General features: G+C 39.9%; 1 protein-coding gene across 1 annotated transcript in view; it reads left to right on the top strand.

Annotated features, from left to right (window-relative positions):
- The window catches only part of LOC117812114 (collagen alpha-1(XIX) chain), a 182,440-nt gene extending 171,567 nt beyond the window's left edge, over positions 1-10,873 (top strand). The window contains exons 56-59 of the mRNA XM_034682727.1: positions 399-465; positions 564-701; positions 5,358-5,435; positions 9,733-10,873. Of these exons, the coding sequence (XP_034538618.1) occupies positions 399-465; positions 564-701; positions 5,358-5,435; positions 9,733-9,827 (378 nt within the window). The 3' untranslated portion in view covers positions 9,828-10,873. The remainder of the gene's footprint in view (positions 1-398; positions 466-563; positions 702-5,357; positions 5,436-9,732) is intronic.
- The last annotated feature ends 5,513 nt before the right edge of the window (positions 10,874-16,386 follow it).

Genomic DNA, 16,386 nt, shown 5'->3' with positions numbered 1-16,386 from the left:
AGAATTGGACAGTAACACTAAGAAGTCTCTTTACAGATTCCAAACATCTGATTTAATATTCACAGATTGAATCCCCTTTATTTCTGGGTTTAAGGCACAGATGTTGTGTTATAATGCAACGTGGGATTTCACTGAATAGTCAGAGCTCAAATTTAGACTTTCTGCTGTAATCTCTTCTCTCTGCTTGGCTTTTCAGCACAGATGGTTTCTATAAAATTGTTGTGGGGATCTTTGAGTCTAAATAAATGTCAGGCACCCATTTGATTTTCACGCTGAGATAACTACTGTCTCTCCTCTGTGACCGTTTCACAGGAATTGATGATGACTAACTGTTGCCTCTTAATTGATTTTTTTGTTTTGGAAGTTTCACCAAAGTTTGTCTTCTTGATCACACACAGGGCGATCCAGGCTTCATGGAAGAACTCAAAATGATCATCAGAAGGGAAGTTCTGAGAGTCTTTGAAGGTACAATTTGATTTAAATATAATTAACATTATTTCATCCACCTCCTTTTTTTCTTCTCTGGATAATAAAATGTTCATTTCTACTCACCTCTCTTGTAGAGAGACTGTCAGGCGCTGCCATACCACAGAAGACACCTGCAGGCATTTTAGCTTCACAAATCCAGGGCCCCCCAGGACCTCCTGGCCAGACCGGGTTACCAGGTCCTCCAGGAGACTCCGGATCTCCTGGTCCCCAAGGTAGGAACACATGCTACAGGACTGAACTGCTGGTTGTTTACAACACCTCAGAAAAGTAACAACATAAGTTTAATCAGAAATAACACTTTAACCTTTGATCGCTCAAAACTATAGGACAAATTTAATGAACCCCTCATAGTGTGATGTCATTGTAATAAGTGTGTGTACCCAATATCCTACCATTTTACCTAACTCAACTTAAGGCCTGATTCACAAGGATTGCGTGGCGTTTGTGCCCTCTAAATCTGAGACTAAAAGATATGTCTAATTCACAAAGCACATGCAAAGGGTTGAATGCTCCCCAAACTGCACTAAAGAATAAACAGTGCCAGTGCTGTGTGCATGTATACAAAGAAGCACAAGTGGCCCTTTTCTATGCAAATGAGTCACATTACAAAAACGCCTAATTCACGAACACCAGCCAGTTAGAGTTCAACTTTTCCGGTTTTCTAAGACTTGATGGCCATGTTCAAACTTTCCTGTGATCATGACAACAATCCCACCTCTCTACGAACTTAAAACCATATGTAAGTACATCAGATCTGTAAATATAACTTTGGCATTACTATTACTATAATAATCAGGACTTGAATCAGTCAGGTGTTGGCTCTTTGAGACACAATCCGAGCACATTCAGCCACACTTTTGCTCATACGTAGAGATAAGATAAGATAAGATAAGATAAGATAAGATAAGATACTCCTTTATTCGTCCCACAACGGGGAAATTCATGGAGTTACAGCAGCAAACAAAAATGTGTACAGTACAAGAATATATATAGAAAAAAAGTCCATCAGAGACGACAGCTTGGCCATAATTCTCCTGTCAGCCACCATCTCCACAGGGTCCAGGACTGAGCTGGCCTTCTTCACAAGTGTGTTCAGTCTTGCTCTCCTGCATCCTGTCCGCCCACAGCAGGTGAAATCCTTCCAAGGTGGCGTTCGTGTCCGGGGTTAGCTCTGTTAGCATGATGCTACTCTGCTAGTATTCCCTCTGGTGCTGGGTTAGCTCGTCCACCTTATCGTACATAGATCTTACATTCCCTATACCGGTGGGTGGAAGGACAGGTCATGGAGTGGACAAGCTGCTGTTATAGGCTCACTCCAGTGTAAACGCTTCATTACAAAAGGAAAAATCTGTGTCACATCTATCATGTATTGACAGTATTGACACAATAAACAGGTAAGATTAGTTCCCTCCTCATCCAGCTTATCATTTGTATGTGGACAGGTTTGAGCTCCATGAGATGCTGACAGCTAGTTTTCCACAATCAGACGCAAAACAAGAGCAAACTGCACAAAGCTGAAAAATGTTGGGGCGCTGGTGGCCTAGCGGTCTAAGCGTCCCACGTATAGATGCTAAAGTCCTCATCGCAGTGGTGGCCGGTTCGACTCCTGGCCGGTAGACCATTTCCTGCATGTCTTCCCCCACTCTCTACTCCCCACATTTCCTGTCTTTCTTCAGCTGCCCTGTCAATAAAGGCAAAAAAGCCCCCCCAAAAAATCACTTCCAAAAAAAATGTTCAGGGTGTTTTTGGACTTCAATATCATCAGTGCAGTATGCTTTGTGAATTAGGCCTTGAGACAGGACAAATAGCGGGGACATATGTTGTGCAATTCTTGGTGCTATTAGCGCCCCTAATCTGTTTTGAGTGAATTCATCTCATACTGTCTTTGAAGGACGCATCTTTCACTTGTTGAGCTGCAGGTTTAAATGAACTGCAGAGTTTCAGTTTGAAAGTTTCTGCATGTACTGGGTTGAACTGAAACACTGCAGATTGGCTGGATTGCAGGGGAAAGGGGGGGTCTTAAATGTAGGTTGACATGTGCACTTTGTAGGGATTCATGGGTATTTTTCTCTTGCTTACACCCATATATCAATGCAGACTGAGGGGCAGGAAGCAGATGAAAGGCCAGGAGTGTGGTGCACAGCGGCTCTCTCTGGGAAATATGAAGACAAACGAAGAATTGGCTGTGAATAAGAGAAAGTAATATCAATGTGGACAGGAAAGAGCCTCAGTATTGATACCTCACTCCAGGACAGAAAGCCTCTAAAGCACGAAAAGGAGCATAGTCAGGAAAAGAGAGTGGACATTCTTTATCAAAGTGGTACTGACTGCTCATACAACACTAATGGTTTGCTGGTCAGGCTTTTTTACCTCAGACTTGCTTAGATTTGTTTTGTGTCTGCAGCAGAACTACGGTATCTTAACTTCAGAAGAAGAGGAGTGTTTCACATATCTGTCTTACTCTTTAAGCTTTGTATCTACCTCACATTATTCAAGACCATTTAACCCACTGCTATAAAATATAATGCTGCTTTCTTTCATGAATAATGTAGTTAAGTCGGCAGCCACCTGCCTATAAATATTGTGCGGTGTTAATGCCATTTGCATTACACTTGTCTTGGATTTTGTTTAGCTGGTTGTATTTTTTTATGCTTGAAAAGAGTGTTTTATAGGTGATTCTTAATGCAGCTTTGCAATAACTATTTATTGAAAACAAAGAGGAAAGTTATTTCCCTTGATAAATCAAAAAACTCAACAACTTCTTAATTTTTTTTTTCTTTGTTGACTTGTGCCTCCACTCAGCTGGGGAGAGAGTTTGGGGTAATATTTCCTCATTATTTCTCGTCATCCTCTGCTGGAGACTCTGCTCCTCTGGAATATCCAATTTGACTTCTTCTCCAATATGCCAAGATGAATTGTTTATGGAGAAAAATAACCCTTCTTTTTTTTTGTCCCTCATTGTTTGATATCACATGGGTGAAAGTCTCAAGTTGTTCGAGAACACCCATAAGGACTCTGGATTCTTTTCATTTTGTCCTCCTGTGTTGTAATCCAGTGCTCATTTATCATTTTATTCATCTTTTTACTTTTGAGATCATACTGAAAATACTCACTGATGTAAGTCATGTTTAAGCGCATATTTCATTCATTCTACATTTTGTTGTTTTAACATGCTTTTTTGATTAAAGTGCTTTCTGTACATTTATTAATTCTGACTGAAACAAAGTGTTTTAACATTTCTAAGGCTGCTGCTTTGTGCTGTACACTGTTAAAACATCAGTAAATATCTCACAGTAATTGTTCTTTGATAGAGCAGCTGGTCAAAGAAAGGTGTGTTTGTTTCTTTTCTAAGCCACAGCATGCACAAATAGATATTGCTTTTAGTACTGTTTACACCGCTGTACAACAGGTGCAGGGCTGCAGTGGTATCAATCAGAGCATGGGAAAAACACTCTGAGGCTGCTTTATTTTTTTATCAACATATTTGTCCATTAGTGCCCCAAGAAACTATTCCTTTTCAGCCTACTTCAGGCACAGTACGACGTTTTCCGATTTATCAGAGTGCACCAATCCAGCGTAGCCACCAAAAGCTCATTGCCCTGTTTGCTATTCAGTATTTTTGTGCTCAAGGTACAGTGCTCTTTTCCTCCGTGGAACGTCTCCTTCCTGAATGAATGCCCCAGGCTCTGTGAGTGTTGAAAGAAGTCTCATTATTGCGGCAATGTGTGGATAGCCCCTCTCTCTTTTGAGCCTCAGTTTTAGAGCATTCATTTGCCTTTTTTTTTTTTTTCCTCTTCCTGAGATTTTCACTGACATGTAAGCGTTGAAGCGTTTCCCCTTTGGGCCAGGCGGTGCGATGCTTGATACTCCTGTCAATGTTTCTGATGCACTCCATGCAACTGCTGGTCCTGAGACTCCATTACTTTAAGTGCCTCATGGGGAAATATTTTCACAGAGCCTCAGATTCTTACTTGGTATGCTGCCATTTTTTTTTTTTTTTTGTTCAGTGTAAAGACTGTCGAGGCTGTGCATGGAGTGAGAGACAGCCCTTGAATACGATGCTCGGGCACATATTGTTACATGCAACACACTTGCTCGCCTGACTTGAAGATCCGTGCACATGCATTTGTTTCACTCATCAGACAAAGCATGCCCTTGTGTTCATCACTGCCTGCTTTTTCATGTGATTGGCATGCAGCAGCTAATCACCATGATTTCAAAGAGTGGACATAGTGCTCACTTGAGATAATGTAGCTTTCTGTCTCAGAAACAAATCCGAGCTCTTACATCTCTGAGTCCTGTCGTCATAAAAAGCCACGATTGTTTTCTGCATCTGTTGCATCTGATTGCTTTCCATCTTTGATAAGACCTGTGTTTCCACTCTCTGACTGCCCTTAGTCACCCAGATATGTGAACTCTGATTGAAAAAACACCTCTTTGCTCTGTTTTGAAGTTGTTGTTTTTTGAAGCCTTCAAAGAAATGTGCTTGTGGCCTCATTGTTGACAGAAAGCTGTACAAGCCCGCATCGCCTCCTTCCTGGAACACTAACGCGCAGATGGCTTGTTTGATGGTTTTCTATTTTGACAGGATGTCAGCATGTACTTTTATTATTCAAAGGTTTGGGATCGTAACTGAGATCCAGAGTAGTCTGTTTCCAAGTCAACTACAGAAGCTGCTCTTCTCAAATAAGTGCAGACTTGATGCTTGACATTGCAGTGCTTTAATATGTTTACAGACATAGAGGTTGCTAAAGTGGATCCTTATGTTGTGGCATCTTACTAACCGTTCTGCACACTCTGTGGATGTAACAGCATAGTGTTATGTATCTGTGCAGTGTACTCAACCGCATTGTTGTGTCTGTCCTCAGGTTACAGGGGTCAGAAGGGAGAAAGAGGGCAGCTTGGTCTGGGCTTACCAGGAGATCCAGGACCCATGGGGCCAGCAGGTAAGAACTCAGAGACATCATTTAATGTCATATATGTGTTTTGAAGCATGCAATCAAACCAAGGCTTGAGCTTACTGTTTGAGCACATCAAGTGAAAGAAAGGACGGGTTGAAACTGTGAATCTCATAAGCTGTCAGTCCGAATGTTCTGCCCCATCTGAAAATAAACTGCATGATATTTCAACTTTTGAACAAATGCAGGGCTCTCAAGTTTTGATCTCAGTTCAGAGTGAGATTTTGGAGGCAGATATATTATTTAAGTTCCTGTATATATGCTGCATTTTGTTCCTTTACCCTAACAATTTGACTGCCCTCTCTCTTACTCTCTCCCTAGCTCTCTTTAGTGTTGTGAAAAAGTAGTAATTTCGTTCAGTAAATAGCATACGAAATCAATTGATGAGATGACTTACTGTGCACATTTGATACAGGGCTCCCAATGATGCTATTTTTTGATTGACTGTTGGGTAGCTACAGTATATTTCTTTCTTTTTTTGATTAGCTGGTGTGTGGCAAGCTCCAAGCAACCCACTTGATTCCTACCCGTTCCACAGTTTAAAGAGACGGGGGCGCAACTTGGTGGGCATTGTCCTAGTAATTATTCTGCGTGAGAAATACAAGGTGTGGTGTGTGAGTGTGTGACAATGTTACAATGTTACAATGTCATTTAGCAGACACTTTTATCCAAAGCGACGTACATATGAGAACAAGAACAACACAAGCAAAGATCTAGACAAGAGGAAACAAGATCAGTAAGAGTAACAAAGTGCTTCAAGTCAGTGTAACAAGCAGTGTGCACAAAAGTAAATAAGGATTTTTTTTCTAGTAAAATAAGGAACATCTACAATGAAGCAACCAAACAATTTAAGACCTTCCATTATCATCATCAACAATTAACTTGTCATCACCACAATAATGACCAAAGTACCAAGTGCCGGGTCACTCCAGAGCTGAACACAGACTCCCAGAGTAGAGCAGGACAGTGCGAGTCAACTGTAGCTGGAAGACATGATCTGCCACTGGGGACAACAGTGGAGAACAGTCTAGCTAAGTGCATAGTGCTTCCTAAAGAGCTGGGTCATTAGCTGTCTTTTGAAAGTAGAGAAGGACTCTGCAGATAGGATGGAGTTGGACAATTCATTCCACCATTTAGGGACAACAGAAGAGAAGAGATGAGCTAGTGATTTTGAGGCCTTGTGTGCTGGGAGCACTAAGCACCTTTCAGAGGCTGAGCGTAGCGGGCGAGAAGGGGTGTAGACCTGGATGAGGGGTTCCAGGTAAACTGGAGCGGTTTTGGTTACTGCTTTGTAAGTGATGATTAGAGTTTTGTATCTGATGCGAGCTGCAACTGGAAGCCAGTGTAGCGAAATGAACAGGGAAGTGACATGAGCTGTCTTAGGCTGGTTGAAGACCAGACGTGCTGCTGCGTTCTGGATCATTTGCAGAGGTTTAACAGGTTGAAATGCATATGTCAAAATGTTGCTTCCTACATCATGCAATGCCAAAAGTCTTTGTAGTACATTGAAATTGCAGCAAATACTTTGCAGAGACATGCTAAGCAACACAGTCAGGATTGGTGGAGGAGGAAGAAGGCGGAGCAAAGTTAGCTTCTGCAGTTCCTGTTTTAAATCAGGTGCCACAGGCTCTTCCCCATCACACCTACAACACAGGGAGGATACAAAACAGAGGCTACAGCACCAACAGCAGGCAGAGAGAAAGAACAGCAGTAATAAACAGACATACGAAATATTAACAGTCACAATGTTTACATGTAGCTCACAGTCTGCACACTTCATCAGTACTTCCATATTTGGGACACTGGGTCAGTTACATAAAGCAGAATCCCACTGCTTCATTTCTTTCACTGTCAGGGAGTAAAAGCGCTCCAGGCGAGCTCCCACGTCACTGTTGTTGCTCCCCATGAGGACATTACAGCACCAGAGCAAAACATCTCAGTGAAATCATTTCAAGTCACTTATGAGAGAGCGAGCAGCATGTCCATCTGCTGTCTTTGCCCTCACCTCTTCGTTCAGACTCTCTGACAGACTTTGAGGGTTATTACGCCCGACGTTGTTGTTGCTAAGTCGTGCCCGCCTGCAGGGCATTAGTCCAGCACTGCAGCTAATTAGCAGAGAGAGCTAACAGCTGTAAGTAGCCACCTAAACACGCACATGGACAAATGTGGAGTGAAAAAAACTGTCACTTAATAAACATTGGTTCTTTACCTCGTGTTGTTTGTGTGAGCAGCTGAACAGGAGATGGATGTTGGAGCTGTGTTTTCAAGGGGAGGGGAAAGACGGGGAGGCAGTACCTGTGATTCTTTTAGTGTAAACTCCCTGCAGCTGTAAGTGTTCTGCTTGATGTCATGGTCACTCCGGTGGTTGGACTACAGAAGGTTTTCTTTAATGGGGTTCTAGAGAAACTGCTGCCTCTTGTTTTTGTGCTGTAACGTCAGCATTTAAAGCAAAAAGAGGCAACATGGACTGCTTTACTTCAACAAGCTGTGCCCAAGGGTCTGATGTGTCACCAGCTGTGATGACTTTAACATATTTGAGCATGAAAAATATACCATCTCAGAAGGTATATCTAAAGAGGTTCTCATCATTAATTGTGAATAAGACATCCAGGTTTTGAGATAAAAAGAAACATCCTGTCAGAAGAGCTCAGGGATGATCTATTATTATGGAGTTAATCCTGAAGCTGATGATAAAACCATGTATGGCCTACAGCTCTTACTGTTGTTTAGTTCATGGAATGTAAAAAGATAATAACTAATGCACATTAAAGTTCAGAGAGCCTGAGGGGGTCTGTCCCAAACTGAAAGAGCTAAAAAGAGAAGTGAAGCTGAAAGCAGCAACATTTGACATTCTTGCTCAATTTTCAAAACAGTTGCTGATCAATTAACAGTTTCAACTCTAAACCACCACACTATTATATCATCTTTCCATAATCCATAGTTTAAATTCCATATTTGGATTCCTCTTAAAAGTTGATGCACAGTGTCATTGGATTCAGTCTGTAGTGCATGTTGAAATATGGACTTACAGCCTGGGTCATGACAGATTTCAGGATTATTTGTGGAGTTTTAAAAAACATATATTATACTATGACTGTGCATTTTTGGAAATCATAAGTATTTAACATGGACAAACTATCCCTGAGATTGCATTCCTTTTTCTGTTATTGCTACTAATACAGTTTTAGTTCTCTTTGGATGATTAATGTTAAATGACACTGTGTTTAAAATGTATTTCTTATGCACCATTAGAAACAGAACAATATAGCTGTAATGAGGTTATATCTGCTGATAACTTGATTTGTCAGTCAATTTAATTCAATTCAAACAACTCTATGAATAAGTGTAGGGGTTGTTGGTTAAGAGCAGCATACAGACAGCAAGACATTATAAGAACCTAAACATTTAAAATGAAATATTAAGAATACTGGGATCAAATAGGCTGCTATATGACTCTTAAACTAAACCTGCTTCCACATAAAAACTGAAAACATATCCACCCAACTCAGCTAGGAGAAACCATGTTTACGTTTTGTCTTTACCTCTGTGCAATAATGTTCATTTTGCAAATATACAATATCCTGTTTGAATACTGTAAAATCTGGGATATAAGTTGTGCTGGTGTATAAGATGCAGTCAGTTTTGGGGCCCATCCCAGAGGGGGAAAGAGTTCAAATGTGTTCCTCGAAGAAGACTTCCCTTGCTTTCAACAAAAAGTCCACAATGTGCAGTTTCTGTGCAGCTGTGAAGCTCTTTGTAGTAACATCTGTTGTCGCCACCCTGCAAGCTACTGTGTTAGTTAAGCTCAGCCGAGGAGCGTTAGTAGTCGTGAGGTTTGGATGCACCCTCTGCTCACTGGGATTGACTCCTCCCACTTCCACTGGTCGCTTGTTGTCTTGAATTGAGGAGTCTTTTCAATCAGACCAGCAAATCCCAAGGTTATCTACTAAACAGTAAACCACTATTTTCTTTGAATGCATGTTTATGACCTCATGAGGGAGAAAAGTGTCAAAAAGGGAAATTGCTAGAATGATCTCACTTTGTACCCAGCATGCTTTATGCAGCTAAGCAGCTGCGTACTACATTGAGTGCTATCTTCTGGATAAAACACCTCTCTCTGCATTTTATACTGGTATATCAGTCGTATAGTTTCTACCCAGAAAACTTTTGCATCCTTTTCAACATCTGCCTTTGCCAAACTGCAGCCTGAGTTTGGAGAGCTCCACTGAACAATGATAAAGTGCAGCACAGAGCAGGAATTAATAATGTCTTATTCCCTGCCAAGGCCCTCCTGGGATTCCTGCACATGGCCATCCTGGCCCCCCAGGGGCCCGTGGAGCTCCTGGGACTTGTGACCCACGTGGCTGTCCACCCCTATGAGGCCTGCAGAGTGAGCCAGGCTGAATCAGAGGTAGACGTCCGGCTCCCAGCTCGGTGCTGACAGACTCACAAATGACCTCTTCTGTTCACTTTATAACAACATTTGGATGCAGTCAGGTTTTATTTTTTATTGTTTCATTGTTGTGTTTGTTTTGAATGCTATAGAAAATCTTCTCTTGCTGTTGTTTTAAGTTATTGTTTTCATATCCCCTACTGTGATGTAATGCATTCCTTGTCATCTCTCATTATGTCCTTTAAGACCATGAAATGACTTTATTTCATCCGTCTCAGTCCTGTCTGAAAAAATCATCTTAATTCTTTGTTTGCCTCTTTAATAGGCGTGCTTATTCACTTTTTCTGTTCTTATTCAGACAAGCCAACATGCTAGCAGAATTTACATCTCATTTTCTGTGTGTGTGTGTTCGTGTGTGTCTATGTGTGTGTGTTTCTGTTAGCTTTAGTGCGTTCAATGGAGAGAGATTAGCTGAATGAAAGTGTTTGTTTTCTGTAAAGGTGGGGGAAAAATAATCAATTTGTTTGAAACCAAAGTACATCAGAAGTGTCTGATGTTGAAATTATTTATTTAAGAATGTATTTAAAAGTTGAAGATGGTACTAATGATGAAAGTAGTAAATGTAGCACGGGTGTTTGGTAACTATTTTACTAAAAGGTGGAAAAGTCTGGGTTACTGTTTTATTTGTTTCAATTTCACCCATCAAACATACATACATTAGCTTTGTGCATAATAATCAGATTTTTTATGATCTGCAGTATAACCATTGAAAGAGTTGTCTTCCCATGCTCTATAAGTTGGTACAGAGCATTGACTCTATATAGAACGCCTTCATTTCTGCTCACTTTGAGATGTGAAGCCAAAGGACCGCCTCAGTAGGCTCTGATATATTGTGCTGGTGCAGCCAAAGCATGCACAGCAGTGACCTGGATGGTAGATCCACAGGAGTGACATCAAACCCCTTTCTGCTAACCAATGCATGTATTTCACTTCTCAATAAAACACCAAAAAGCCCTCAGGTGGGTGCAGTCCACAGCAGAACAGACTTTTGTGTTACTGTGAAGCAGACACTCATGGTTATAGACAGGTTCCTTGTGTTAGGGTTCCCTCATCGATCGTCCTCTACTCTGCTACTCTGTTACAGAACGCTGCAGGAGCCATGTTTTCCAACAGAGCTGTCAATACCCAAAAATTACATTCAACAATTTCAAACTAAAAATGATCAGATAAAACTAGCACTTGTGCATAAATCGGCATAAAACAATTAACTGTAATGACAGAAACTACATGGGTGTTTTAGTTTTATATTTTGACCCATGTTCCATCTGTTAACATAAAGGAGGCGGGGCTTATGAGCTATACTGCAGCCAGTCAGTGGGGGGAGCTTGAAATCTTTTGGCTTCACACTCAGTGAGCATGTATGGCGTCCATTTGAATATACAGTCTGTGGTACTGACGGTGAGATTTCCTAATAATTTTGCCATGAAACATTTTTTTAAAGAAATATTTACATCAAGCTCAGATTTTTCCATGTGAAAGAATGTGATCTAAATATAATTTGTGTTATTGGAGTGTGCTGTGACCTCGATCAATCTTTACTGGTTCTTTTCTCTGTAAATAATGAGTGATTTTTTTCCGTCTAATGGGGCTTGTAATGGGACCTGACAATATAACTACACAAGTTGTCAGCATAATGACACATCAAGGGTCTCGGTTTTATAATCAATCATGCATTGCTGCAAATGTTTGAGGTTTATATATTTTGTGTGTCTGAGATTGGGGTTGTTAATTTTCATTGTTTACACGGTGTTTTGTATGATGATTCCTCTGGTTTATTTGTATATTTTTGTCTTTCACAAATCAGACTCAAACTTTTCATTTTGGTGCAACATAAACTCGGACATGTACTTGAACTTCCTTTTTTTTGATGTTTTAACAGCATCACAGTCTACGTCCTGGTTTTTGTCTAAATGACCAGCACTGTGTATCATTAATTGACTGTATATAAAGATGGAGGACGCATCTCAATCCTGATCCCACAAAAGTGAAGCCAAAATACCAACATGCAATGGGCGCTGACATTCTTTGCATTTGGAGCCAGAGTTTTGGCATCTGTCGTATTGACAGCTTATGTTATGGCTGATCACTGTATGCTCCTCAGCATCAAATATATATATATTTTTTCAAAGATCTCTTTATTTAGATTTTGACACATTACAAAAAAGATCAATGCAAACAATTCAAGGAAGTGACGTTTTTGTATAAGAAACACATTAAGTAAATGAATACAATTTTTTTTTTTTTTAAAAAAGCCAATAATATGCGATAGTAACTTAAAATAAAAGATTGACAAGTACTCAAACAGGAAATTAAAGAATAGTGAAATTACAATACGATGAGTAGGTGAATATCAAAAAATACATAATTGAAAAAGATAAAAGAGCAATAAGTATAAAAAAAACAAATATACATCCATATATATCCAGATACACCTACATACATACATACATACATATACATACATACATATATACATACATGCACATACACACACATAGAAATAATAATATAATCATACAAGAAAAAAAAAACGGATAAATTAATAAATAAACAAACAAATAATAATAAAAGGAATGAAAGTACCAAAAACAAGTTAAGAAGTAGAATAAACATAACAAACAAAAACAAACAAGCAAACAAAAAGACACCACATATGGCAATGTCAAATAGGAACAACAGAACATGTTCTTCATTGAATATAGTTGTTGTGCTCTCGAAGGGACTGGCATCAAATATTGAATTAAAACAAAACTTATCAGAAGTGAACACTTGTGCATACATTTACACTTTCAGGACTAACTTCAATGGCAGAAATACGCAATAGAAAAATCTATTTGACGTCAATTTGGTCTTAAAGTTTGACCAATGTTCCATCTGATACAATGGAGCAAGCAGGCTTTATGACCTCTTCTGCAGCCAGTCAGTAGGGGGAGCTCTAAATGTTTTGGCATCACTTTCAGGGAGCTGTCATGTCCTCCATCTTTGTATTCAGCCTTGTGTATAAATGTATTGTTGGGTGTTTTAAGGGAATCTTAAGACAGGAGTTTTGATTTTATTTATTTACTTTTAAAGATGTCACTTTAATTTAAATGTTCGTCACTCTTCTCAGAAGTTTTTGAGTCAACTTTATCGAAACATGCCGTGTGATATTCTCACTCCACTCAGACTCACTCGTGGGAAAATAAAAGTTTCAGAGAGTACAATCAGAACTTCTTCAAAACACAAAGAGAGGAGTTTCTTGCTTTTCAAACATTGGATGAAAAATTGGACGTTCTGTCCGTGGATTTTGACAAAAATGCACCATTTGTCTCTCAAAACAATTAATCCTGAGTTTGTAATCGCAGTGAACACTGAACCTTTACACTGAGAAAAGAAATATAATTGGCCTGCAGTGTTTCCTGGAAGTTCTTTTGAGTGTGTTTCAATGAGAGTTTGACTCAAAGGCTTTCATTTAAGTTTCACACCTCCTGCTGAGATCAATGTTTGAGAACTTTTGTGGGTGTATCTGATTTTTTGTGACATTAATAACTCTGCTCCATCTTTTTTTTTTTTTTCATCTTTTCAGATCAGCCTGACACTTTTTAACTCTGTCTCACATCATCATGTGTCTCTTATACATGTGAATCATAACTCAAATCTCACTTTGAAGCTGCAGAACCTTTTATTTTTATATTTTCCCCAGCATGCAGGCTTGTTTTTTTTATCTCTTCTCAATTTTATCAGCTCAGACTTTAGATGGGTATTGAATCAAACATGTGTGAGCTGTTTCATTTGTGAGTTGAAAGAGCCCCCTGCTGGACTTGTGTTTATTCCCTCTGTTGTGTGAATGGAAAACAATCTTTCTTTGGGTTATGGGCAACATAAAATCTCCTCCTTCATTCGGCTTCTGTCCTTTCATCGCACTAATTTTCATTTCCCATTTAATGGCTTCCCCTTGGAGACAATAACGCTGTCCTTGACCAAATTCAAATGAGACTGTATCAGCAAACTAATGCTACCTAACTTTTTGGTGCACAATGAGAGCAACTCTGCATATGCTGGATTTGGCCTCATTGATATTAATGTGCACCAGTTTGTTACTTCCATTAAAATAAACATGATAACCAGGGAGGAACCGAAATGTGTGCTGAAGTCACAGCCCACTTCCCTTGAAATGAAGTGCCATTTCTCTAAGTAAGGATCTATTTATTTGAAGTAGATAAAAACAAGCTCAAAGGATGGAGGCGCTGTGGGTGGGAGCATACCTCAAAAGAAATGCTGTTCCACATCCTAGAGAGGCAAATTCACTTATAATAATAACATCACTTTCATTGTTTCTCATTATTTAACAGTAATGTAAGCTGATCCTGATGCCACATGTAATCTAATCTTGTAAAGAAGCTTGTAATGAGAGGGAACGTGGATGAGCCTCTCAGCGTGGTCCCTGGGATTAAAAATGTCCGCCTGCTGCTCTCACTGTAGCTCCTCTCCTCTCTCGTATGAGCTCATGTCGTGCCGAGTGACTTTAATGTGTGTTTCTGAAAGTTCTTGTTTAATATCTACCTCAGCCTTGGTTTACCACATGTCTACATAAAAAAACACACCACTGCCTGTTGCCTTTCACTGGAGAAGACTCAGCATTTTAAACCTCATGTGTTTCTAAGAAGTCCTGGATGTGAGGTGGGCCTCCTGGACTTTGATGAGAACGATAAGGGCGGTGATGTTTGATTGTGAGCGTTGATCCAGTGTGTATGTGGTCACCAGGAATGAGAGGTTATATTTTACACTTTTTCTTTGCTGCATCTTTAATTTACGATGATCAATGACTCCTGCCTTACTCGTGTGCAATAAATGTTATCCAGTGCTCTATTTCCACGGTGTCTTGTGTTGTGTTTGAACGCTAACACACATCTTCAGGGAAATGTCTATGTGTGGTTCATGGCTACTTTTACCTTCAAGCATGTGTGCAAACATAATGGCAGAGATGAGTGAGTATCTATGTTTCTTTGATGGGAGCAAACCTCATCTGATGAAGATCATGTTGCATGATCAGAGGATGCAGAAGGACGATTCGATGAAAATTGCAGTGAGACTGTTTTAAAAGCTGCATTTTTAAAGGTACAGTTCATAGCATTTAGCAGCATTTAACAGAACTGACTTGGTAGAAGTTGGAATATGATATTCATAAGTATGTTTAAAGCTGGGGTTGGTAGTCAGATTTAGATACACTTTTTGTAATACTGGTTGAAATGATCTTTATGTCCCGATGGCAATCAATACATAATGTGTTCTTAAAAAAGAGTGAAAAAAAGCTGCTATCTACAGCTGGAGTAAACCTGAGAAAACACCAACCAATCCCTGCCATCAGGAGCCAATTATGAAACCAATCAAATCCCGTCCTGCCGTTCTGCCCGCCTCCTGCGCGTATATGTCATGTTTGTTTGTGTTTTTAACTTTCACTATGATAATTTTTTGCCGTAGTGCAAAACACAAACGATGGTCGTGAATCAGCAGCGCTGGTGCATGTGAGCGGGTGCAACGTTTTGGAGGCGCTCCGAGGGGAGGGGGGGAGGGGTTAGACAGAGTCCTGAGGCAATGCTACATTCAAATTCATGCTAGTTTTCCATGACTACCAACCCTAGCTTTAAATTAATGTATAATCACCTGAATACAAAAAAAAACAATGTTTTTATGAACTGAGAATTAGCCTTTTATATCTACATAGAAGCGAGTCTCCTTCTATGGAGGCCACCGTCTTGCACCGCCATGTTTTCTACTGTAGCACTGAATGCAAAATTTAGTAATATGATTTTGTATTTAGAGAGTGGCCATGCGTAATGAATGAAGAGAGTGGTTGGTGTGTGCAAAATTATTTGTATTGATAGACATTTTTGGCGGTAAGAACCTGACACCGAGTATCATACTTATCATGCATCACAGGAGCTTCTTGTCCTCTAAGGCCACCGTAGCTTCACCGATGTGGGGAGTGAGCAGGGGAGCGATTCAGTGTAGAATCTGACTGCTAGATATAACTGAATATTCTAATTTCACACTGTATCTTTAATTTAATCAGACGTTCAGCACTTCAGAAAATAGGAAAGTCAATTTTCATCTGCTCATATTTGTTCAGAAATAATACCAGTAATCCCAGTTAAAGGCCCTGTGAGGAGTTCTGAACTGGCTGAGAAACAGACTGAAAATGATACTGATGCCTCTTTATGACCTTCAATAGCAAACAAGACCATCAGTAACAACACTGACACCCTCTCTGTTGTCATTTTTAATGCCTGAAACCGCCCTGAGGGGGTAGGTGTGAGACCAGCTGATGGACATCTCGCTTCAGAAAAAGCCTTCATTTGAGTGTTTTCATGGAAAATAATCACATTGCCTGATAAAGTTGACTGTCAAAAGACAACAGGATGAGGTTTTTGTTGAAAACAATACTTTTGCATGTATAGGACAAGAGATAAGAGGTATCACTTTGTCCACAAGGGGGCGCCAGAATCG

The sequence above is a fragment of the Notolabrus celidotus genome, chromosome 4 (assembly GCF_009762535.1).
Source record: "Notolabrus celidotus isolate fNotCel1 chromosome 4, fNotCel1.pri, whole genome shotgun sequence".
Classification (NCBI taxonomy): domain Eukaryota; kingdom Metazoa; phylum Chordata; class Actinopteri; order Labriformes; family Labridae; genus Notolabrus; species Notolabrus celidotus.
The sequence above is the reverse complement of the archived record's forward strand: the minus strand, read 5'-3'. Positions and strand labels throughout refer to the sequence as shown.